The 25,836-nt window shown below is 44.9% G+C and overlaps 1 protein-coding gene across 1 annotated transcript in view; it reads left to right on the forward strand.

The window, feature by feature from the left end:
• The window catches only part of LOC306925346 (glutamate receptor ionotropic, kainate 2), a 174,634-nt gene that overhangs the window by 29,110 nt on the left and 119,688 nt on the right, over window positions 1-25,836 (forward strand). The window contains exons 4-7 of the mRNA XM_079504124.1: window positions 942-1,199; window positions 14,206-14,387; window positions 20,670-20,723; window positions 23,577-23,750. Of these exons, the coding sequence (XP_079360250.1) occupies window positions 942-1,199; window positions 14,206-14,387; window positions 20,670-20,723; window positions 23,577-23,750 (668 nt within the window). The remainder of the gene's footprint in view (window positions 1-941; window positions 1,200-14,205; window positions 14,388-20,669; window positions 20,724-23,576; window positions 23,751-25,836) is intronic.

A 25,836-nucleotide genomic window follows, 5' to 3' on the forward strand; every position in this document is an offset into this window, starting at 1 on the left:
AGACCCGTTTTGTCCCCCGGAGACAACCTATAAACTGCTATCATCTATCAGTTTTGTGCCCACATGGGGCTGACATTTCAAGTCTCTTATCAATTACAGTCCATTATCTCCTTTCCCTGTGATTTAGGTAACTCCCTTACATTATGTCAGATGGTGTGTTTGCTACTGTAATACAAGCACAGCAACATGAGCCTGCACGATCCGATCTGATCTGTACTTGAACTATAGATCGGTTACGTGATGTAACATACACTTGGGATAAAGTGCAGAGTCATGTTTTAAGGCGGCCTCTCCGGACACCTTAACCACATGGACCCTATAGCGGCGCCATTCTGGGGGCGAACATTCTGCGAAAATGGCAGATCTACCCTATCATGCCAAATAACCCAAGGCGGAAAACAAACCATTCATAGCAAACGCGTGACATGTTTAGTCGAAGCTCCTTCTGTAAGTGATCCTCTAGCCTGGCCCAGCCACCTTCTGGTATAGAGGTGCCGGTGCCGCTGGGATCACGGCATCGATCTGAGCTGAGTACTGTACTGTACTGTACTGTACTGTACTGTACTGTACTGTACTGTACTGTACTGTACTGTACTGTACTGTACTGTACAAGCCCTCCTCCCTGGCCTATGTGTGTCTGTGTCTGTGTGTTATAGGCTGTGCAACAGTGATACTTGGTGGTGAACAAACGCTATAACGCTATTTTCGTGCACGGACACAGCCAGGGACACAGGGACAGACCCAGGGACCCAGGGACACAGCCACACACATAGCTGTCTATAGGAGTGGTTGCACCACTCAAAAACTAATTTATATATAGGGTATATGGTTAAACTGATTTTAATGGGGACCCCCTGGATCCCCCTCAAGGCAACTCCACTTTGAGAACCACTGCTCTAACTTCCTCTCAACATCTAATCCTGCCCCCTCCCTCCATGCAGCCTGTGACCAACTCTCCTTGGGCGTGGCGGCCATCTTTGGGCCGTCACACAGCTCCTCGGCCAACGCGGTGCAGTCCATCTGCAATGCGCTGGGCGTGCCCCACATCCAGACCAAGTGGAAGCACCAGGTGTCGGACAACAGGGACATCTACTACGTCAGCCTCTACCCGGACTTCTCCTCCCTCAGCCGAGCCATCCTCGACCTGGTGCACTTCTTCAAGTGGAAAACGGTCACGGTGGTTTACGATGACAGCACAGGTAAGGCCGGCAGCCATGCTTTATACACCCGCTTGTAAACACTATATTTCCACTTTATGGCCTCAGTCCGAACGTTGCCGCCTTGCTTTCCCCTGCGCGTGTGTGGTTTTTCAGCTATAGCACTAGAGTATGGCTCTACAATAAACAACTTTATCGACCTGCCGCGGCGTTCAGCATTATCACCTATACGGCCACCCTGCTGCTGTACTTAAACAGACGTGGAGGTTAAACAGACGTGGGACTAACCTGTGTATTATCATCATAGCCCTGGCGTGCCCCCGTGTCCTAAGAAAGGCAGTGTGTCAGATCAGCGGGCAGCAAACGGCTCAGCGGGCCGGGTACATGTGCCATATGCCAGGGGTCAGGGACGATGCCAGCCTGCCATGTCTGCTGCCAGGGCTCCCCTCAGCGAGCACTCTCCAACACACACTCTCGGGCCAGTCTGGCCCGGTTCACACTGCTTATTCTGTATGTTCACTGCACTCAGTATTTAGGCCAACTGAGACTCTGGTTTCAGTAGCTCTACTGTACACAGTGCCAGCTGTCGTGTTACAGAATACAGACAATGTAAGCAATTATGCAGCAAACAAGCGAAAACAAACAAACGTCAGGGTATTGTAGGGTGGCAAATAATAAGAGCGTCCAGACAGCAGACTGTCACAGGCGTGATCGCAGCGCTGTCTGTAATATCCACAGTGCTTTTGAGGTGTCAGGACGACAAGACATCACAGAAGTTAGGGTGGGAATCACCACCTTCACGATTCACTGAACATGATTCTTGGGAAATTATTTGATAATATCACAATTGTTCGATATGGTACAATGATCGTGCAACTGCAGGGGTCATCAATATGTCCGTACACGGACAAATGTGTCCGTGACAAAGACTTGGTCTTGTCCGTTTCAAATTATAGATCTGTTTTACACACACATTAGAATTTTTTAATTTTGATAATACTCAACTACTGAATGTCAAGCCTCCAGATTTTCTTCAGAATATGAATGTACAGTATGACCCCTGTGCAATTTATCTTTGTATACATTTTTCACGTTGCGGGCCATACAAAGTTGTGGGATTTCACATACTTTCGTCAAGATAAACCATGTATTGCAATGATGTTACATTAAATTGTGACACTGCTTCTGTGATACTGCAGATGACACAGAACCTGAGACCACTATAACCCTCCTGAAGAAGCGCCTATAGAATACAGAGTGATTACAGTGACATTGAACCATTGAACCCTTCAAGGGCGTAACTTAAGATACACAGATATAACATGATACAATCCACGGAAATTGATCACTGACTGCAGAAGCTGCAGAAGATATATGTTGAGCATGTAGTATGAAGAGTTAATGGCGTTCTGCTTAAACAATTCCTCCTTGAATGAACCATTACGGTTGAGGAGGGCATAATATTGTATGTTCGCTTGTAATGCGGTCGTGTGCTGAATTAATCGATTTCCCCCATTTAATTCCACCTCTACAGTACCTGCAAGGTTCAATGTCAACACTAAAAGTTTACAAAAGATTTTGATGTCATGTGCAAAGCAAAGCATATTTTACTGCTGTCACTATTACACCCTGCGTCATTTGAATGCCACAGACGAAAAACAGTTAACAGGCACTGTGAGATGGCATATAGCTTAAAAAGATCATGTTGACTTTTCAATGAATCAATACTCTGTCTGTCTGTCTGTCTGTGTGTGCGTGTGCGTGTGTGTGTGTGTGTGTGTGTGTGTGTGTGTGTGTGTGTGTGTGTGTGTGTGTGTGTGTGTGTGTGTGTGTGTGTGTGTGTGTGTGTGTTTTAGCCGTGCAGGTGCTGTAGACAGCTTTAGGAATTGATTGCTGCTGATCCTATACCACCCCTATTAATTAGGGTGTAAAGTGGACATAGCCGGTTCGCGATGGGGTTAATAGTGACTTGATTTTCTGTCTGGGAGATGGGAAATGAGATCTAGGCTCGGCCGGCGAACGGCCTCACCTCCCCATTGTTCCCGTTTACACGGCTGACCTGACAAAGAGAGCAGAGGAGAGATAGCCGCGGTCGTGAACACACAGGTCTGAAAGGAGGCAGGGAGGCTGGTAATGGCCCCTCCGGCAGCCATTCAGTTACACACAAAAAAAGAAAAGTGAGCACATACTCCTTCCCTTGCTTGTGTATATAGGAAAAGCATATTGTCCGACATATTGGAAAAGCCAGTGTAGCAGAACATTTGTATTACCATACCCAATTCTAACCCGTGCTTTTTGGGAATGGGACACAAGAGAGAATATGGAAAGAGACACTCTCATTCTGCTGTTTTCTCCATGAACCAGAGAGCAAACAAGCAAATCAATAACCATAATGGCGCCCGCTCTAACGGCTCAACTTTGTAATGGCAAAAAACGGAGGCGGTGGCGGCATGTGTTGTAGCGCATACTGTTGTAGTGCAGCACAGCCAGCCATAACATCCATACAGCTGCCTGGGACATTGTCGCTGCATGCCTGGAAGTATGATTAGGTCATGAGGGAGCGAGAGAGCGGCTTGTACCATAAAACACTATGGCTTCTGGGAGAGAGTGACCCTTTTTTCTATATACACACACCTTCACCATCCTCTTACTGCAGGGGTCTTCAACAGGGGGGTCCTCCAAATAGGCCATAGGTTCTACAAGCTCACAATGCCTCAAGCTGCGAGCTGTTGTTAGATTGTAGATTGGCTATTTTTGGCAAACAGGTTTTGTAGAGGGAAAAAAGAGCAAACCAAGTACAGATCCAATGGTCATGTTTACTAAGTATTGAGACTTCAAAGTGCCAGACAATTTTTGGTAGAGGTTTGGGTTGTGTAGTTATAACTTTCAACTTTGTTTGTGTTTGTTTATGTACTAAAAGAGTGACTTTGAGAGCGGTTTCAGCGTACAATGTAAGTCAATGAGGAGCATATTTTGAATTATCAATTTCTAATCACTGGAGCAATTATTTTTGACTTCTTGTCTGCATTTTGTTTTGCATGCATGCATACATGTGTGTGTGTGGGGTCTCAGCTTTTGTCAGGTGTATAATGAGGGGGGGTGGGGGGGGGTTGGGTTGTGAACCACTGCACTGCTGTCCCTTAAGGCTACTTTATACTATAGATGAGTGACCTTTTTCACTTGGCAATCTGTTCTATTGGGCAGGTGACAGTGTTGTAATATGACTTAGGCTTTACGACAGGGTCGTTACTGGATGACCAGCCTAGACAGGAAGAAAGGCCGGGGACCTTAAGGTATACGGGGTTAATTGAATTACATTTATTGACGGCCGGCCATGCAGGGCGTTATTGATTGCTATGCTGAGCCGTTAGTAGGATTACGTTTAGGCATGGGTTTGGTGTTGAGGACCAGCGGAGGGGGCGTGGAGGGGGTGTGGAGGGGGTGTGGACTGGTGGAACCTGTGTCCTTTCTAGGTGGACAGTAACTAAGACCATGTACTTGAGTACTTGACTCAGGGCACAGTATACAGCACTTAGTTAGTTATTGTTTTTTTCTCTTATTTATTTTTGCAAGCTCATGATTTTTACTCTGCTCCATTTCAAATAGAAACATTGTGCTTTTGACTCCACTATACATTTCACATAGGAAGGGAGTCTTGGTACCCAAACCTACAAAATTATATTATGAATTAACCACATAACCACACATTTAAAAAAAAATAAAAAAATAGAGAAAATTGACAATGTATACAAGCTTGTTGATCTGTTATTTTCACTATTTAGAACATTTTTAATATTCTACATTTCAATAGAGTATAAATAAAACATCTACTGATACACAAACTTGGTCACATCATCGGTGTTGTTTCCTGGAGTCACTGGGTGTTTCGGGTCTTGCAACAGACACCCGGCCTTGTCCAGGCGACACGACCGAGGCTGATCAGCCCCCGGCCCGTGTCCAAGTGGCATCCTACTGAGTCTGCCCCCACTGTCTCCTGGGGGCTATAGAGGCAGCCAGTGGGGAAGATGGCTGATGGCTGATGAGATGCTATAGCAGCAGGTGTTGGCGACACTAGGCACTGTGAGTTGTCTCGGTCAGGGTCGAGGCAGATGTTTAAATGGTAAATGGTGCATCCAAGGTGCTTTACAGAGATTGTGCATTACATTCACCCATTCACACACACATTCATATACACAGATGGCAGCGGAAACCATGCAAGGCACCAACTAGCACATCGGGAGCAATTAGGGGTTCAGTGTCTTGCTCAAGGACACTTCGACAGTAACTCTGGGGGAGCCCGGGTTCGAACTGGCAACCTTGCGGTTACCATCCAGGCACTCTACCCCTGAGCCACCGCCTACCCTGATGTTTAAACCCTCCTTGCAGGTTTCACCGCAGTCAGTAGCTTGTGGGTTCTTCCTCGCGGAAGAAGTGATTTGGGCAGCCAACGCGTCTCTCCGGCTGCCCTCTGTCTCTCCAGATGTCACCACACCCTTCGTGGTTGTCTGTTCCTGCATGGTTGTCACCATGGTACTGCCACAGAGTTCCTGCATGGTTGTCACCATGGTACTGCCCAGTCTATGGTACTGCCACAGAGTTCCTGCATGGTTGTCACCATGGTACTGCCACAGAGTTCCTGCATGGTTGTCACCATGGTACTGCCCAGTCTATGGTACTGCCACAGAGTTCCTGCATGGTTGTCACCATGGTACTGCCACAGAGTTCCTGCATGGTTGTCACCATGGTACTGCCACAGAGTTCCTGCATGGTTGTCACCATGGTACTGCCACAGAGTTCCTGCATGGTTGTCACCATGGTACTGCCACAGAGTTCCTGCATGGTTGTCACCATGGTACTGCCACAGAGTTCCTGCATGGTTGTCACCATGGTACTGCCACAGAGTTCCTGCATGGTTGTCACCATGGTACTGCCACAGAGTTCCTGCATGGTTGTCACCATGGTACTGCCACAGAGTTCCTGCATGGTTGTCACCATGGTACTGCCACAGAGTTCCTGCATGGTTGTCACCATGGTACTGCCACAGAGTTCCTGCATGGTTGTCACCATGGTACTGCCACAGAGTTCCTGCATGGTTGTCACCATGGTACTGCCACAGAGTTCCTGCATGGTTGTCACCATGGTACTGCCACAGAGTTCCTGCATGGTTGTCACCATGGTACTGCCACAGAGTTCCTGCATGGTTGTCACCATGGTACTGCCACAGAGTTCCTGCATGGTTGTCACCATGGTACTGCCACAGAGTTCCTGCATGGTTGTCACCATGGTACTGCCACAGAGTTCCTGCATGGTTGTCACCATGGTACTGCCACAGAGTTCCTGCATGGTTGTCACCATGGTACTGCCACAGAGTTCCTGCATGGTTGTCACCATGGTACTGCCACAGAGTTCCTGCATGGTTGTCACCATGGTACTGCCACAGAGTTCCTGCATGGTTGTCACCATGGTACTGCCACAGAGTTCCTGCATGGTTGTCACCATGGTACTGCCACAGAGTTCCTGCATGGTTGTCACCATGGTACTGCCACAGAGTTCCTGCATGGTTGTCACCATGGTACTGCCACAGAGTTCCTGCATGGTTGTCACCATGGTACTGCCACAGAGTTCCTGCATGGTTGTCACCATGGTACTGCCACAGAGTTCCTGCATGGTTGTCACCATGGTACTGCCACAGAGTTCCTGCATGGTTGTCACCATGGTACTGCCACAGAGCTTTCAGTAAATAAAACATCTACTGATGCACAAACATGGACACATCATCAGCGTTGTTGTTACCTGGAGTCATACATTGACATTAAAAAATAAAATGTACTTTGTAATGTGCCCTTTGGAAGTATTTACATACTAGTATACTAGAGTATATTCTCATCTAATAATAATAATAATATTTATATTTATTTATAACGCACTTTACATTTGAAGCAAATCTCAAAGTGCTACAACAAGAGAAGAAGAATAAAATAAAATAATGCATGAGTAAATAAAAGGACTAAAATTAGCACAATTCATGCATTTCGTGGTATACTGCTAAAAGGATTAAAGGTACACCGGGCATCTAATGGTCCAACTGGCCAAATGCCTTGTTAAAAATAAATGTCTTAATGACCTCATAGCTGGGTGGAGAGAGAGAGTGGCACTGTAACTACCAACTCTTCTGTTTATGGCCAGGTTTCTATGACAACGATTTCCTGCAGCAAATCCCAGGGGGGAGTGGTAGTGACAGAGGGGTCCTCGATAGAAAACGAGGATTTAATACAACCCCTCCGTGAGTGTGGAGGCATGGCTCCACTCAGTGTGTCTCACCTCCCAAGCCAAGCGGTCTCTGTTCTTCAGCTTCCCTGTCGGGGCTGGTGTGTGCGTGCGGACCTCCTGTTGGAGCCGCTTATTCTGGCAGAAAGAATGAAATGTACAACCAACACCATTTGCTGCATCGCTTCCCACAGTGAAGAGGTAATTTTCTCTAAAGCTGACGCCTGTCGTGCTTTTTGTGGGAGCGGCCGTGACCCCTCACATCTATTTTTTTAATTGCGTTAGATGAAATGCCAGGCCTTGGGGGGCGGGGGGCGGGGGGGGGGGGGCTATAGTATGACAGCATGTTGTTTCCCAGGAAGTGATCTGGCTGATCGTGTGACGGGAGACTCTATATATGACTTTTGACAAAAGTATGAAAATAAAGTCTCCGGCTCTTCCAAGGGCTTCGGTGTGGGACATTCCTGGACTCAGTTAGCTGAACCCAGGACTTTCCAAGGGCTTCGGTGTGGGACATTCCTGGACTCAGTTAGCTGAACCCAGGACTTTCCAAGGGCTTCGGTGTGGGACATTCCTGGACTCAGTTAGCTGAACCCAGGACTTTCCAAGGGCTTCGGTGTGGGACATTCCTGGACTCAGTTAGCTGAACCCAGGACTTTCCAAGGGCTTCGGTGTGGGACATTCCTGGACTCAGTTAGCTGAACCCAGGACTTTCCAAGGGCTTCGGTGTGGGACATTCCTGGACTCAGTTTAGCTGAACCCAGGACTTTCCGAGGGCAGAAGTGCGGTGTGTTTTGGGTGTGCAAAGAGAAAACAAAAACACATCTTATCGCAGAAAATTGTGAATTATATGTAGTGCTATGGCCTCATCATGAATGCCCCGACTCGTGTCACAATGTGTGTACGCTTTCTTGCCCTGGGAGTCCTCTAAGTGTACTTGAGAGCTGAGTAACTTTGGTGGTGGTGCTGGGCGAGTCCCAGGACCCCTCCAGTAATCTGTTTCAATTTGGTGCGTGCGTGCGTGCGTGCGTGCGTGCGTGCGTGCGTGCGTGTGTGCGTGCGTGCGTGCGTGTGCGTGCGTGTGTGTGTGTGCACGCGCTCCACACCAGCGGCCCCCATTCCCATCATACGCTCCACTACCACAGATTGGTTGGAGAGGGCCTCAGCCTCGCTGAGCTCTTCACAACGTGCACTGATCATTCTGCTCGTGCTCGCTCCGCTGAGTTGCTAATAACAGCCATAAGCCTTTTCTCTCTATTTTTCCTTAATTGTTTTGTGATTTTCCTAAGGTGAAGATTATATGTATTGTCTTCTTTTTTTCTTTTTGCGGAACTATCTCTGGCAGCAAATCTAATCATTCAATTAAAAACCGCATCATTGACATAATTCATCTGCTAACTGAATATAACCACCTGCATTCTTCCAAGCCTGGTCTCCATGCGTGGGTAAACAAACAGCCGCTCATCCAAAGGGGAATCACCCTTTTTGTTGTACTTTTACCCAAGTCAATTTTGAATTCCGGACTTTTCCTCCTGTATTTCCACATTGCAGTATTGATAATTCTACTTTTTTCAACCACTGGCGTTCAGTCCCTCATCCAAAGGAAAACCAAACTCAGTTTGAGCTCCCTATAATGTAACTAAGTGGATTCAAACCTTGGTCTTCCATGCAAAACGTGTCGTCGCTGTCGCGTGGAAACCTCATCAATTATGTCTAAAACCATTACTTTTCAGGAAATGGCAAAAAATAACCTGTTTTCCAATGTAGTTATTATTTAGTGACACGCTCGGTTCAATGTAAAACCCACAGACACAACACTTAACCACTTTCAAAGTGTAGAGCAAATGTAGCCATGTGAGCATGTAGGTTTGCATGGGGGGGGGTAAAGGTTTAAAGTGCCTTTACACTCTCTACCTATTGGGAGGGAGTGTGAAGGTGGCTTGTTAGATTTCGTTGCTGTCGGGAGGAAACCACCTTAATCCTTTTATGAGGTTTTTGAATTTTTTTGCATAAATCAGTGCTATTGAACACCCTTTACGTCTGTGCGTTGTTTCGAAAATATTGAACCAATGAAAAGTAGTAAAAAGAGCTTGGGACCAAACCTCTTAACTCCATTGGACCCTCAAACTGTCTGCTAAAACATCTAACTCCACCACCTCTCCCCCTCTCATGAAAGTAATTGACAATATACAGTATAAAGTTACTTTGATTAGACAGTATTGCATAGTTTTAAAAATATATGGTTTTCTTCATTTCCTGAAAAATGAACATTTTGGAGTTAAGTGGTTTCTTCCTGACAGCAGATATTTCCAATGTAATAATAACTTATTGTATGTCTCTCTTATTTTTGTTTTGGCTTGCCTTTTAGCAGCCATTTGATTTTATCATGCTGATGATGACATGCACTAATTAAAACAGAATATCTGTATGGACTGCTGTGACAAGGTGTTAAGACAACAGCTCACACCAGCATGCATCACACCAGATGTACTGTGGCTTGCCTTGCACTCGAAACTCTCAAACATTAGACGCAGGAGGATAGTTAATAAGCCACATTTGAGTATAATAATGTATACGTGTGCGTGACATGCGAGCACTGTAATGTACAGTAGACCAGGGTTCCTTGAATCTTGATAGTATTATTCAAACAGTTCAACAAACACAAATCTGTATAGGGTCCTTCCCTGGTACAAAATCTTTTCAGATGGAGGGTCTGGGCCAAATACATTTGGGGGTCAACTTGGGGGTCCTTGACATGAAAGCGTTTGAGAACCACTGCATTCAGTGCATTTGGCCAAGGAGGCCCAAGGGTATTGATTCTGTATGTATTACACGCATCAGTGCATCACAGGGTAGGGTGTCTATAGAGCTTGAAATACTCAATAAAATGCGCACAGCATCATAAGCACGTTATGTGACAACAACTATTGGCCATAACAGAGTATAGGAATCAATTAAATAATTTATTCTAGCACACATTCTTATCCAGAGCGACTTAAACTCTAGTCACACTGTCATAGTATAGTATCTATCTAAATGCAGTATGACAATACGTCTATACAAAGTCAAAGTGCAGTAACTATATACGAACAAATGTTTATCTGAAAAATGGGTTTAAAAGTGTTCCAACTGGTCAGCCAAATGAAATATCTGCAATTCTGCATATAAGTAATATTACACTAATTCTAAATAATGTTCTTGAGGTTGTTTATCCTCCATATAAGTAATATTACACTAATTCTAAATAATGTTCTTGAGGTTGTTTATCCTCCAAAATCACAAAGGCTAATTTGACCTTTGGGGATACACAAATAAGTCAGTGTGTCCAAAAGTGTAGTTACTGTTCTTTGGCTTTGTAGGGCAGTACTATTTTATCTAATAACAGTATGTGGGAAAAAAGTACTCAACTTTTTTACTTTTACATAAGTAAACGTATCAATACTGCAATATAAGAAATACTCTGTTACAAGTAAAAGTCCGGAATTCAAAATGTACTTTAGTAAAAGTACTAAAGTATTGGTACCAAAAGTAGAAAGTACTCACTATGTAGCATGTCCCATTTCAAGTTTTCAAGTGTATAAAAACCTTTTGAAAATGCACAAAATGTATATAGGGCTGAAGTGCTTAATGTATGTTTTGTAATAATAATCAAAATGGAAATTGTAACTAGTAATTCAAGTTTTCAAATAAATGTAGTGTAAAAGTAAAAGTACAACATTTGGATCCGAGATGTAGTGGAGTAGAAGTAAACGTATTGGAAATTGGAAATACTCGAGTAAAGTACAAATAACTAATCATACAGTAGCCAACTTAAGTAAATGTACTTAGTTGCTTTCCACCACTGATTTACAGTAGCATTTGAACAAGTAAAGTAAGTACCTAAATAACATGAATAGTAGTTATTGCAAAGGTACTGTGTCCATTTCTTTTATCATAGGGGAGAGGGTTTAGACAGAGCTTATAGGTGAGGTGCAATGTGACCAGACTAATGGAGGAACCAGACACCTACAGTATGATTGGCATTTATATGCTACTTTCTATAATAGGGCAGAACATCTCTTCATTCCTGTAGTGCCAACGGAAAAACCTTTTGACCGCCAACCGGTTTTAATCTTTGTTCAATTTGTTCGCCACATTTAATCGAACATAAACAAGCCGGCCAAGGAGTGAAGGGTCACATTAACCTTGACCTCCGGTCCGCCGCTCAGTGACTCATCGCCTCTAAAAGTCCCATCATGCAACAGCGGCACCATTTCCGTCAGGGTAGAGGTTGGGAGAGGGAGGGAAAAGGGGGGGGGGGGGGGGGGGCTTTAACGTCGGCAACAATGATGATTGAGCTGCCAGACTGTTCCCCTGTCAGAGGCAGAAGTTTGGAAGGAAGGGGAATGCTTCAGGGGCTGCCGCCTCGCTCGGCTATTTATCACAGACAAGACGTTCTGTTTTACGCTCAGGAGACTCCTCGACGGGCCCCTAATAAACGTTTAGAGCAGATGAAATATTCATGCAGAGTTAAATATGGATCCTGGAGCAGTCGCCGGGCATTAAACATAGTCAATACTGATCAGCGTTGACAGTCACCCCACTTCTCTCCTTTTTATATATTCCCCCAGCCCCTCTCTCCGGATTCCTGTGGTCTCGCTTGTATAGCGTTGCAGTCAGTGCCACGAGGGAGGAATTACCCATGCAGAATGGCAGGGGAAGGCAGCATGAGAGAGAGAGAGAGAGAGAGAGAGAGAGAGAGAGAGAGAGACCCCACCCCAATGCATGTTTATGATGAGCGAACGGAGCAGTTGGAGGTGTCAGCCTGTTTTTATCGATGTTAACTAACTAACCGTAAAACAGAGATCGCTACTCCTGCGGCAGAGGCTGTTTTTCTTCTCCGACAGCTCGCGCAACAGCGAGTAGCTCGGATGAGATTGGACTCGACTCAAACATCGCTTGTACACGCAAAGGTACACTCTCTCTCTCCATGTTACGTGTGTGTGTACATGAGTGTGGACCCAGACCCACACGCACATGAACTCAATCCCTGTTCTGTTTCCCATATCAGTTACCAGTTACACCCAAATTATCCTGCACCACTCTGTCCATGATATCTCTCTTTTATTACACCAAAATCATCTTGGATTTACAGTAGCCCTCCTCCGCCAACAGTGTCCACTTTGTCACGGACAATGACACATCAACAGAGTGCGACAGAGAGTGTTTGACTTAATGAAGACTATAGAGCGTCGCACGGCCCACCAGGAAATTATTCTCCGTTCATTTTCCTCATAGACTTTTCGAGAGATGACTTCCGCACACCCGGCAGGTTTGGAGCAGGTGCGATGATGACGAGGCATATACAATGTTGAAGGAGGGACACCCGCACACTGCCACTTACTGGTTTCAGAGATTTTTATTAAAGCAAAGCAAGCAACGTTTCGGTCTTGCGACCTTCCTCTGTCCTCATAGACTTTTCAAAATGTATTTATTTAAAGACCTTTTAAGCGTCGTACAAAGCCAACTCTTGTCATGGCAAATCATGACAACAAACACCATTTTTGGGCCAAAAAAAGAATTAGAAAGAAGAAGAAAAACGGCAGGTTCCAACACTTTTTGTTGTTTTTCTTCTTTGTAATTATTTGTTTGGTCCAAAATATTGTGTTTATTGTTATGATTTGTTACGACTCGAGTTGGCTTTGTCCGCGGCGTAACCGTCTTTAAATAAATACTTTTTGAAATGTCTATGGGAAAAATGCATTGGGAATCATTTCCTGGGCCTGGCGTCGTCATGACAGGGGGCGGGACTGCGACGCTCTATAGGGACCGGCTGCAGGCTGCTGTCCCACAGTGCAGTGCACTCATCTGGTGCAGGAAGTAAACAAATAATGCCACAGGCCAGAACAGCCGGGGGACTGTGGGGCCGCAGGCGGCAAGAGGGAGGGAAGTCACGCCAGTGGCGGATCCTGGCGTCGTAAGGCCTGAACACGCTATTGATCGACGGCTGGGCCGGGCGAAAGGGGGAGGGAAGGCGATTATTCCGATGAATGCCGGCCTACTGGCTTGCATATCGGAATTGAGATGTTTGTTTGTGCTTTACTGGAGGCCTCTTACGTTCAATTCCGCCTTTTTATAAGGTTCACTTCACACACATCCTGTGCGGAACGCTGATTGGCCTTTGTAAGGAACGCGGCGATCGATAGTGAACACGCAATCGATGGGAATCTATGATGAACGATGAATGTCAGGTCACGTATTGATAGAAGTCTTCACTCCGTTGCATTTCGAGAGAGAGAGAGAGAGAGAGAGAGTAAGAGAGAGAGAGAGAGAGAGAGAGAGAGAGAGAGAGAGAGAGAGAGAGAGAGAGAGAGAGAGAGAGAGAGAGAGTAAGAGAGAGAGAGAGAGAGAGAGGTTGGGGGGGGGGGTTGAAAAGAGAATAGAGAAGAAATCATGCTCTGTGTGGGAAGAATGAGAAAAGGTGGGAGGGAAGTTGGATGGACGGGTGGGTGGTTAGTTCAAGGGGAGTGTCAAATGGATTTCATTAGAAATGAAATGGCAGTGTTGGAAATATATTCTCATAGCGTCCTCGCCACTGACTCTAATTATAAGCAAGGCTGCCAAATGAATGGGGGCGCACTCGTTACCTCAATTACTCCACATAGACACATTATTTGTAGCTTCCATTTAGAAAAGGAACACGCTTGCCAGGACACAATTGGGCAAATGTCTCATCAAATAGCGATGACTTTTGTGAGAAAAGAAAAATGTTTTATTTTGTATTCTTTCTCTCTTCTCAAAGGCCTGATCCGGTTACAGGAGCTCATCAAGGCTCCATCTCGTTACAACATCCGGTTAAAGATCCGCCAGTTGCCGGCCGATACCAAGGATGCCAAGCCTCTCCTGAAGGAGATGAAGAGGGGCAAAGAGTTCCACATCATCTTCGACTGCGGCCATGAAATGGCCGCCGGGATCCTAAAGCAGGTATGTGTGTGTAGCAGAGTTCCTCAGAGCTTCTGCATGTTGACCAAGAGCCCAACATCACCCTTGCCGGTGGATACCGGTAGTTGATTGTGCAACTTGTCCGTTCTCCTCACACGTCAAACGCCTCTTTTTCTTCGTAGCAGCCATCGCTCGTGTGGTTAAATACATGGTTACAGAGGAAACTAGAGTGCAGGAAGTGGATGTCACACCATTATCAGGGGCCTAATGTTAGTGAATGTGAGTAAAATACAGACTTTTCACTGCGCAAAAAGCTTGGAATACGGATGTGTATATTACAGGAAACTCCCGTTAAACTCCCGTAAACTCCCAAATTGTACCATCACACCTGTATATTGCCGTATATTACATGTATATGCTGCTAAACTTGAGGTTTATGGGCAAAATACAGTTCCCGTAATTGCCCGTTAACTCCTCTTTTCACACAGTGTTTATTAGACTGTTTATCCCGTATGAATGTGGGTTAATTTCTAAATTTACATCAGGCCCCTAGGTAGTACTAGTCCTGTGTGAATAGGGCTTTAGAATTATAATAGCCTGCAGAAGTACTACAATAGCTGTTGTGCAAACAAGGGACTTTGCCCACAGTGTAGGCTACTGTATGTATACAATACATTGTACCTGTACACAGTAAATGTGCACAGTAAATAGTGTGTGTACGCAGTATACACAGTACGTGTACCCGTTCACAATACACAGTACTCCTCGGTGTCATATATGTAGCAGATCTTTGTGGCAGATCATTGAAAATAGAGTGACCCAATTGAACGACATTCGTATTCCTCCTGCTTCCACGATTTATCAAACATTAAAGACAACATGATTCAGGCCCCGGCACTCCGTCCCTCTCCCAGGGTTCCTAATCAATGGCAGAGCGGTGGATAGCCGCGGGAAGGTCAAGGTCTCGTGTCATTAGTAATGTCAGAGAGAAACCCCGCTAATGAGAGGTAATGAAAGTCACCTCTCCTCCGCTCTGATATGCTCATTACACGTCACGCCACTCGTTTAGGGATTCTAACCACCTCTCAGCCCATTGTCTGACACTCAGTGGTGGAAAAGTAAAAGTACAGAAGTATTGGCATCAATACACGTATACTTAAAGGTCTGGTGAGCGATTTTCTTTGGTTAAAATTAGTGTTAAACAGCTCTACTGTATATTCTGATGAATGTTTGGTCAGTAACACAAATCTCACTGTTTCTCTAGCTCTAACAGAAAATGCATTCTCACCTCAGGATACCGATTTTAACCAATCGGGATAGAGAATTGCAGATTGGAAGTGACGACACAAATAAATGAGCAGTACATTATTGCCTCTGAGATGTAATGGAAATTCTAGAAAATTGGAAATAATCCGGTAAAGTTAAAACAAATTATAATAATCAAAAACTCACATTGTACTCAAGTACAGTAATTGAGTTCATTTCCACCCCTGCTCCTTTTCAGCTAGGATAAAGCCAACCTCCATTCTACCCACACCAGAACAGAATCTACCTGACCTGTCACTTCAGTTAACTGAACTCAGAAAACTCACAAATAGATTGAGACCATTTTGAGAACATTTTCTTCTTTGTAAAATGTAAATATTATATTTGCTCTTGGCGTATATATACAATTATATGCATCCATAACATACATAATGTATTTCTGGTTATCCTCCTAATATTGCAAATACAAATATCCATCTATAAATGCACCATGTCTCTGTACGTCTGTCTGTACGTACGTGTGTACGGCTGTAATCCACGTATCTCGAGAACCCACCAACTTCAAATTCGCCACACGCGTTCCACATCCCCACAGGGAGTGCAGTGCCTGGTGTCGAGTCGGTCGGACGGACGTACGGTTGTCCAGAACCGCCACAAAAGGCCCCTGCCCAGGCTCCATACTGTATGGAGCTGGCCTGGTCTGACATCACAACACTCCATATTTGGGCATGCCTGACACAGAACTCCATATACAGGAATAAAGGGACACACAGAGACAGATACAGAAATCTCCATATATGGGCACAAAAGGGACAAAGACAGATGGGTGGAACGGGTCCTCTGACACGGGTACAACGGGTATTGCATAGTCGGTTGGGGCATGGATCTCCAACTTCCATCGTTACCGACTAGGCACCTAGTCTAGTAATAATAATTGATTAATAATTTGAGTACCTCTTCAAAATAGTGTGGGGCATCCATAGCTTAGTTTGTGGCTAGTATAGTGGCACATTAATATAGCTTAAGGTGGTAATCACTTGGCCCCTGGTATGCCCAATATATGCGTTGATGTGTCATGACCATCTGAGCAGCAATCAGCTGGGTGAAGCTGAAACTGATTAATAAAGGTCTTGATTACAATGGAGGCGGGGGTGGGGGGGGGGGGGGGGAGTAAAATAAAACAAAAAACATAAGAAAGAATATTTTATAATACTCCCTTAAGGTTTCATTAAGGCTTATTTGACAGTGTTTGGTCATGCGTAGCTTGTCAAGGGAACCGGGCTTACGGCATGTGAGTCATCGCTGAATGGGTCGATGCGATTCCCCCTGATGGAACAACACTATATAATCATAGCATGCTGGAGGCCATTATTCAGCCCACCTGGACTCCTGGTACACCCGTCTGATACCAACAACCATTCCCTTCCTGCTTCCTTCCCTACCGTTTAATCATCCACCCCATTTCCCCCCATTCGTCTCTAATCTATGAGTCATAGTGGCTTAACCCATTTTGGCCCGACGTCGAAATTTAAAAAAATGAAAAACCTTATGTTTCTGTATCAGTGGTGCTCAATATTTCATGTCAAGGACCCCAAAAATGATATGTAATATGCCTCCGCCCCCCATCTGAAAATATGTTGTTCCAGGGACCTCCCCAGAAGCAAAGATTTGAGTTAAAATGTTCACTCTGTGATAATATATATTCAAAGATTTGAGGCACATTTTCATGATTTTTCAAAAATAGCAGACCTACAAGTTCGTAGCGCGCCACTCGGCGCGCTATGACCTTGTAGATCTGCTATTTTTCAATAGCTAAAGTATAACATAAGGCTTGAAACACCAAAAGGGGTTCCCGCCAAAAATGGGTTAATTAGCCAGCTGCAAGGCTCACCTGGCCGGTCCTAGTTGCCATGTGGCCAGTGGTGAAAAAAGTACAATTTCTTGTACTACCCGGTAGTAGACGTACTCTAAAAGTCTGGTAATCTAAATGTACTTAAAAGTATTGGCATCAAAATATACTAAAGTAAGTGAAAATACTCATTATGCAGAATGTCCCATTTCACAAGGTATCATGTCTAAAATTGATAAAACATCTTTTGAAAATAGCAGATCTACAATCTCACAAAGTGTCACATTCAAATAGCCAAAGTTTAAATATGTCTGAAGTGGTTAATGTATGTTTTGCAATAATAATCAGAATCCACAAAGTAACTACCGGTAGTAACTAAACATTTTCAAATAATTCTTGTAGTAGAGCAACAGTACAATAATGTCTCTGAGATGTAGTGGAGTAGAAGTAAAAGTATTGGTAATTGGAAGTACCTCAATATTGACATACTGAGTTACTTTCCACCACTGCCAATGTCACCATTGGGCAGCTTAAATAGGGGTGGCGCCCTGCCATTAGTGCCAAAAACACTTCCTGTACAAAGAGGCTAAGGACGTGATCTATGCCATGGCATGTGCCATATAGACGCCCTTGAAGCTCCAGATGGAGCCGGACGTTTGATGGAATGCATTGAAGTTAATGAGAGCCGGGTCGGGTGGACAAGTTCATGAATATTTTCCAATATGCAGAGACAAAACTAAAGAGCAGAGAGTGCATTTCTGCCTGGGCATGTATTGTGTGTTGTCACGGAAATAGTTTGACAGACTGTGGATAATTATTGACATTCAAAAATGATCTAAAATAGATCCACCAGATTGTAGGTCAGCTGTTTAAAAAAATAAAAAAATAAAAAGCGGATTAAGTGATTAAAGAGCCTAATAGTAGACAGACCTCCGGTAGGCCTACTGATGTTTATTTTTCCTTCCTTTTAGTTTTCCCCAGACAGATTGTGTTGCAGTGGATCAGTTCAGAGTACAGTGATATGTCTGTTCTCAAGTTAGCAAACATGGACGCCTCTCTGCAGGCAGGCAGGCAGGCAGGCAGGCAGGCAGGCAGGCAGGGCAACAGCACAGCAGAGAGAGGAAAAAACAAAACAAAAACAGGAAGCCTTGTGTGATATGAGGCGAAACCCGGCGGGGAGCGTCAATCAGACAGCTGCCAGCCGAGGTGGCAAGGATTTGAACGCAGCTTTATCATGACTCATGTCCCTTAATTAGCAGTGAGTTCCCTAAATGCACCAAGCTGTGGTTGGTATAGGGGCGTTCCCTAAATGCACCAAGCTGTGGTTGGTATAGGGGCGTTCCCTAAATGCACCAAGCTGTGGTTGGTATAGGGGCGTTCCCTAAATGCACCAAGCTGTGGTTGGTATAGGGGCGTTCCCTAAATGCACCAAGCTGTGGTTGGTATAGGGGCGTTGCATGTTGCACCAAGCTGTGGTTGGTATAGGGGCGTTGCATGTTGCACCAAGCTGTGGTTGGTATAGGGGCGTTGCATGTTGCACCAAGCTGTGGTTGGTATAGGGGCGTTGCATGTTGCACCAAGCTGTGGTTGGTATAGGGGCGTTGCATGTTGCACCAAGCTGTGGTTGGTATAGGGGCGTTGCATGTTGCACCAAGCTGTGGTTGGTATAGGGGCGTTGCATGTTGCACCAAGCTGTGGTTGGTATAGGGGCGTTGCATGTTGCACCAAGCTGTGGTTGGTATAGGGGCGTTGCATGTTGCACCAAGCTGTGGTTGGTATAGGGGCGTTGCATGTTGCACCAAGCTGTGGTTGGTATAGGGGCGTTGCATGTTGCACCAAGCTGTGGTTGGTATAGGGGCGTTGCATGTTGTGGTTGGTATAGGGGCGTTGCATGCTGTGGTTGGTATAGGGGCGTTGCATGTTGCACCAAGCTGTGGTTGGTATAGGGGCGTTGCATGTTGCACCAAGCTGTGGTTGGTATAGGGGCGTTGCATGTTGCACCAAGCTGTGGTTGGTATAGGGGCGTTGCATGTTGCACCAAGCTGTGGTTGGTATAGGGGCGTTGCATGTTGCACCAAGCTGTGGTTGGTATAGGGGCGTTGCATGTTGCACCAAGCTGTGGTTGGTATAGGGGCGTTGCATGTTGCACCAAGCTGTGGTTGGTATAGGGGCGTTGCATGTTGCACCAAGCTGTGGTTGGTATAGGGGCGTTGCATGTTGCACCAAGCTGTGGTTGGTATAGGGGCGTTGCATGTTGCACCAAGCTGTGGTTGGTATAGGGGCGTTGCATGTTGCACCAAGCTGTGGTTGGTATAGGGGCGTTGCATGTTGCACCAAGCTGTGGTTGGTATAGGGGCGTTGCATGTTGCACCAAGCTGTGGTTGGTATAGGGGCGTTGCCTAAATGCACCAAGCTGTGGTTGGTATAGGGGATTAGGGACGTTGCATGTTGCACCAAGCTGTGGTTGGTATAGGGGCGTTGCCTAAATGCACCAAGCTGTGGTTGGTAGAGGGGCGTTGCCTAAATGCACCAAGCTGTGGTTGGTATAGGGGATTAGGGGCGTTGCATGTTGCGTTTCTGGAAGATGGATCCACCTCACAGCTGTAGAATTATCCTTCATACGATGTAACCCAAAATGTTGCTTTGCTAGTCATGGTGAGAGATAGCTATAGCTTATGAGATAGAATGGGATAGATGGATGAATGTACAGTGTGTCTATATGTATGTATATGTATGTATGTATGTATGTATGTATGTATGTATGTATGTATGTATGTATGTATGTATGTATGTATGTATGTATGTATGTATGTATGTATGTATGTATGTATGTATGTATGTATGTATGTATTTTACAGCAAAGTATGCAGTTCATATACATAGAGCTACATCTCATAAGCTACACGTACTTTGAGCATACTGTACACAGTACACACAAGCATCCACGCACACACGCACACATCTGCATTGCATTCATAAAGTAAATTAACCTTCTCTCCATCTCTGCTTGCATCTTTGACTTTCCTATAGGTTCGATTTATATACCTTGCCATATGGCGGTATTACATCCATGCACAAAAGAGCTTGTACTCTCTTGTAATCAGCAATTTCCAGCATACATTATAATAATCTCTCTCTCTCTCTCCCTCCCTCTCTCCCTCTCTCCCTCTCCCTCTCTCTCTCTCTCCCTATGTATCCTCCACACACAGGCTCTTGCCATGGGGATGATGACAGAGTATTACCACTACATCTTCACTACACTGGTAAGTATAGAGAAGCTGCATTGTGTTGCACAGACTCATAGACATCAGGTCTACCTCAGAGCTTTACTCATTTTTGCCATTTCAAAATACACTTCAAGTATATTATATCATCTCTGTTGGACCTATTATGTCCAAAACTGTTTCAGGATTCTGACCTCCACACGGCAGCCACACCTGATGATAGCCACTAGACAATGCTCGTTATTCCTTCAGATGAGTTTCCCTGAAACGGGGCACATACGTTGGTTCGACATACTAACAGTCTGACATGCACCCTATTTTAAGCCTAGATATTATGATATTCAAGTAGTTGATAATATGACCGTTTCTGTCACTGCGTCTTTGGTTTATTTTCTACGAGCGCCATGTGGAAAACAAATAGACGACAATATCATAATATCTAGGCTTAAAATCTCAGGCCCACCAAGATTTCTCCAGGCAGTGTCATTAGACATGGTCGATATAATCCGCAAGACCGCCACCCACCGGTTGTACCTGCTGTACCTAGACAGAGATCTGTAGTTTGCCATGTTTGGCTGACGAGAAAGTGACAGGCCGTGTATTTCTTCTGAAAAAGGCTGAGGAAAGATGTGACAGAGAAGAGAGAGTGTCGAGTCTGTCGACTTTCATTTTGGCTGCTGGAACAGAGAGATGGAGAGAGAGAGACGACTCTTCTAGTTCTGACACTCTGTGGTTGTGTAACTGACGTAGCCGCGGGCCCACTTCACAGCACGTCTATCGCTCAACTCTTTCACTTGTCTAGTCCCTCCCTCGCTAACTTCTTTACTCTCTCATTGCTTTCCGCCTTTCTCTTGCATTCAGGGCAAACAGTTAACCACTTACACCCTATTATCCCCCCTGGGGGGTTTGCCGAAAGTTGCCGATCTTGTGAGCTTCTAGAATCTAGATATAGTATTTTCACAGAATGTTCACCCCAGAATAGGCTGCTATGGGTTCAAGTAGTATCATTGAAGCCGTATCTCACTGTCGTTCAGAAGAGGCTTGGGATGTGTTCCCTCAGTTAGGATCAGATTCAGATCTCTCTCTCTCTCTCTCTCTCTCTCTCTCTCTCTCTCTCTCTCTCTCTCTCTCTCTCTCTCTCTTCTCTCTTCACCTTCTACCCTCTGCCCATTTATTTTTTCCCCTGTCCCTTCTATCAAATCCCATTTTGAAAATTGAATTCTTCAGTTTCTGAGTTGTCGGCTCTATTCATCACAGCGAGGAAAAAGGCGGACAATTTCTATTTTAAATGGAACACGGTCTCTCACCCCCTTTTTTTTTAGCAGCAATTCGGTTTTAATGTGATTTAAGCTGGACAATTAAATATAACGCACTCGTGTTTTCGGGGCAGATTAAATGTACAATATGACCATGAGTATAGGGCTCTAGAGAGACCAGGGTTACAATAGCGGCCAATAAAAGGGAGATTTCTTCTTTCTCAGGGTTGTGTTTGGCAGTGAGAGAGAGGACAGTGCTGACAACCTAATCCAGCCAGCTCTGAGAAATACAGCCACATATGGCAGCCATTTTCTGCCAAGCTTTCAATTTACCTTCCGCTGTTGACTCTTGTTCATTCTGCACACGAGAACCTTGCAGTTATACTTCAATAAGCTTGTACTGTATAACCATGTAGTGCTACAGTATACATACATCCATGGAATTAACTTCACATAATGGGTTCCCTCACCAGATACACATTTTCACACAAAGGCTTTACTGTATGCAGAAAATAATGTCTGTGGTTAACATAAGCCTAAGGAAGTCTCACATTTTATTCTGCAACATAAACTACAGCCTTTAATGTTCCAAGCGTGAATGTTTAAGACGTTCCAACTTCTATTAACTGCCTCTATGATTCAAAAAGTGTGATTGTGGAGATTATCTCGTTGGATAAAATGTGTTAATGTTGTAAGCCGTTATTTGCTATAGTACTTACAGTATTTTCCAAAACCTAATGCAAAAATCCCATTGAAAATCTGTGGCTTGAAGCCCATACTTTATTTGTTTATTTGGGAGGGACAAAACATATTTATGGAACAGAGCAATAAAGCCACATTCAGTAGGGTTGAGAATTTGAGAGCTTAAACAAGAATTAGCAAAGGATGCTAATTTTCATCCTTAGTCCCTAAATAACAATAAAACAATACACTACAGAAAGAAACAGATGCTTGTTCTTGCCATGTAACCTCAGACAAAACAATATACTAGAACAGTACTGTACAACAATAAACAAACAATACAACCATAAACAACAATACAACAGTAAACCACAACAATACAACAGTAAGCCACAACAATACAGCAATAAACCACAACAATACAATAGTAAACCAGCAATAAACCTCAACAATACAGCAATATAAAGTGCACGCATGTAAATAAAAAAGTCTGTGTTAAAACAGACAACATTACAAGAGATTGATAAAAGCATAACAAAACAATGCTATACCCTTGGCTCACTCAACTCACGATACGATTCTACGTACGATACTACGTTCACCAAACAATTCTTCACAATATTTTAATCACAAAATTATTTCAAGATGTAATTTACAAGAAATGTACACATTTGGAGAATGTAAAATGATTATTATCTTGGTCAATGTTTGCCTGTTATCTCTCCTATGGTACCACATCAATATGGTATTGTGAACCAACCTTATCCAACAATAACAAAATATTAGTGTTGGGGTCTGAGAGGCTAAATCTCATCAAATGGTGGTCCGTGGCTCAAATGCCGAATAGATAAATGGGCCGTGATATGAAAAGGGTTGAAAACCACTGCTTTAGGTGAATGAAATCCCATATCTCTGTGTAACCCCCCCCTTCCCCCCCTCCCTCCCCTCTCTCCAGGATCTTTTCGCACTGGATGTGGAACCATATCGATACAGTGGAGTGAACATGACCGGCTTTAGGATCCTGAATACGGAGAACAGCCAGGTGGCCTCCATCATAGAGAAGTGGTCCATGGAAAGGCTGCAGGCTCCACCCAAACCTGACTCTGGTCTACTGGACGGTTTCATGACCGTGAGTTTCTCCATTCACCTGAATGAATGAATGAATGAATGAATGAATGAAATAATCAATCACATGTTCTCCCAAATGCTCTCACACTACACTTATCCATTCATTATCCAGACTCAAATCTTGCATTTTATTGCCCCAATGTTGCTTTCCGTCAATATATGTTTTTTCTTTCTTCATGTCCACCCCATGGGTGGAGGTGGGGGGGATTATCCATGTCCACCCCATGGGTGGAGGTGGGGGGGGATTCTCCATGTCCACCCCATGGGTGGAGGTGGGGGGGATTCTCCATGTCCGCCCCATGGGTGGAGGTGGGGGGGATTCTCCATGTCCGCCCCATACAAACTGACACCCCACATCCCACTGAGATCAGAAGTCAAATATGACAAGCAGGGCTAATGTCACTGTGATGTGGGCCCTCTGCGATGGGAGAACACAGCAGCGGTAATGACTGCTGCGCACCATTTCCCGCTTCATACTGTACTGCTCTCTGTTATCTGGGAGCTCTGCCAAAACACCAACTCACCAGAGACGCCACACAGGGGAAATGAAAGGAGAGTTAATGGAAAGGAGGCTGTGGGGGCGGGGCGGGGGGGGGGGGGGGGGGGGCGGGGGGGGGGGGGGGGGAAGAGAGCAAGAGGGGCAGGGAAAGAAACAAAGAATGGGATGTTGTAGTGTAAGTGACATTAGAGTCTTTTAACAAATGCTGCATAGTCCTGGTTCCTGGAGGGGGAGAGTGGGGTGTTTCACATTGGACCCCCCCCCCCCCCCCACACACACACACACACACACACACACACACTTGATTGATTGATTGATTGATTGATTGATTGAAATATTTATTAACAGTTTGCAGAATTACAGTACATTTCAAGCACAAACTCAATACAAAGGCACACACACACACACACACACACACGCCCACACTTGTTTGCGTGTATAAAATTAACGGGTCAATTGACACACTTTCCCCCCCCTCCGCTGAGACCTTTTCAGTTGTCAAGGAGGAAGAACCCAGTTGCACAGTGTGTTTTACATGTGTAGTGAGTGAAGAACCCAGTTGCACAGTGTGTTTTACATGTGTAGTGAGTGAAGAACCCAGTTGCACAGTGTGTTTTACATGTGTAGTGAGTGCCGTGCTAATTGTGTCAGCTGTGAATCGTAGCTACAGTAGGTGCAGTTCGGTTGAGAGCTCTTGGTGCGCATGGTGGTTTTATAGTTCCCAGAAGGATGGCTGCTCAGCCCTCTGCATGTCGCCATCTTTCTATTCACACAGATGCGATTTATTATTTTACTCCTTTGTTCTTCTTCTCCTCCATGAGACTGAAGTCTAAACCCTATAGCTATAGCCTGGTGGAGTCTCGGCTCGGGTGCGGATATTTTTGGATCGGAGGAACAAGAGAAAGCGCAAAGATTTATGTGTGCGAGGACTGCACTGTGACCCCGCTCATCACCGAATTAATGGCATACGAGTCTGAAGGCGGGGGATTGATTAATTAGACGAATGGCAATCAGTCAGCGGCTAATGCATATTGACATGGTGAAAGGTTCCGTAAACGTTTGATTAACGGCTTCATTTGTGCAGCGTATTTATGGTCCGCTGTGTGCTTAAGTAGTGAACCACTGATGTGCCGTAACTTATGGACTCGGATATCATGACAGATGACAGCGAGGGACGGAGTTGTAGTACAAAGACTACAGTGCATTCACCCCAATGCACTGTTGTGTTTAGGAGTTGTGTTGCTGAAATGTCATGAGAATGGTGCTGTATTTGTGTTCTTAAGAGGCATCAACAGCCTTGGATCTTTGTTAGTGTTTTAATCGTGCCTATAACTCACTGAATGATTTAAAGCTTATAAGATGGAGAAAGACAGAACGCACCCTTACTGTACCCTATAACTGTCTCTCTCTCTCTCTCTCTCTCTCTCTCTCTCTCTCTCTCTCTCTCTCTCTCTCTCTCTCTCTCTCTCTCTCTCTCTCTCTCTCTCTCTCTCCCTCCCTCCTCCATACACAAATTACTCCAGCACAAATTATAATGGAGAATACATCTCTCTCTCTCTCTCTCTCTCTCTCTCTCTCTCCTCCCTCC

Source organism: Electrona antarctica, assembly GCF_951216825.1.
Source record: "Electrona antarctica genome assembly, chromosome: 6".
Lineage (NCBI taxonomy): Eukaryota > Metazoa > Chordata > Actinopteri > Myctophiformes > Myctophidae > Electrona > Electrona antarctica.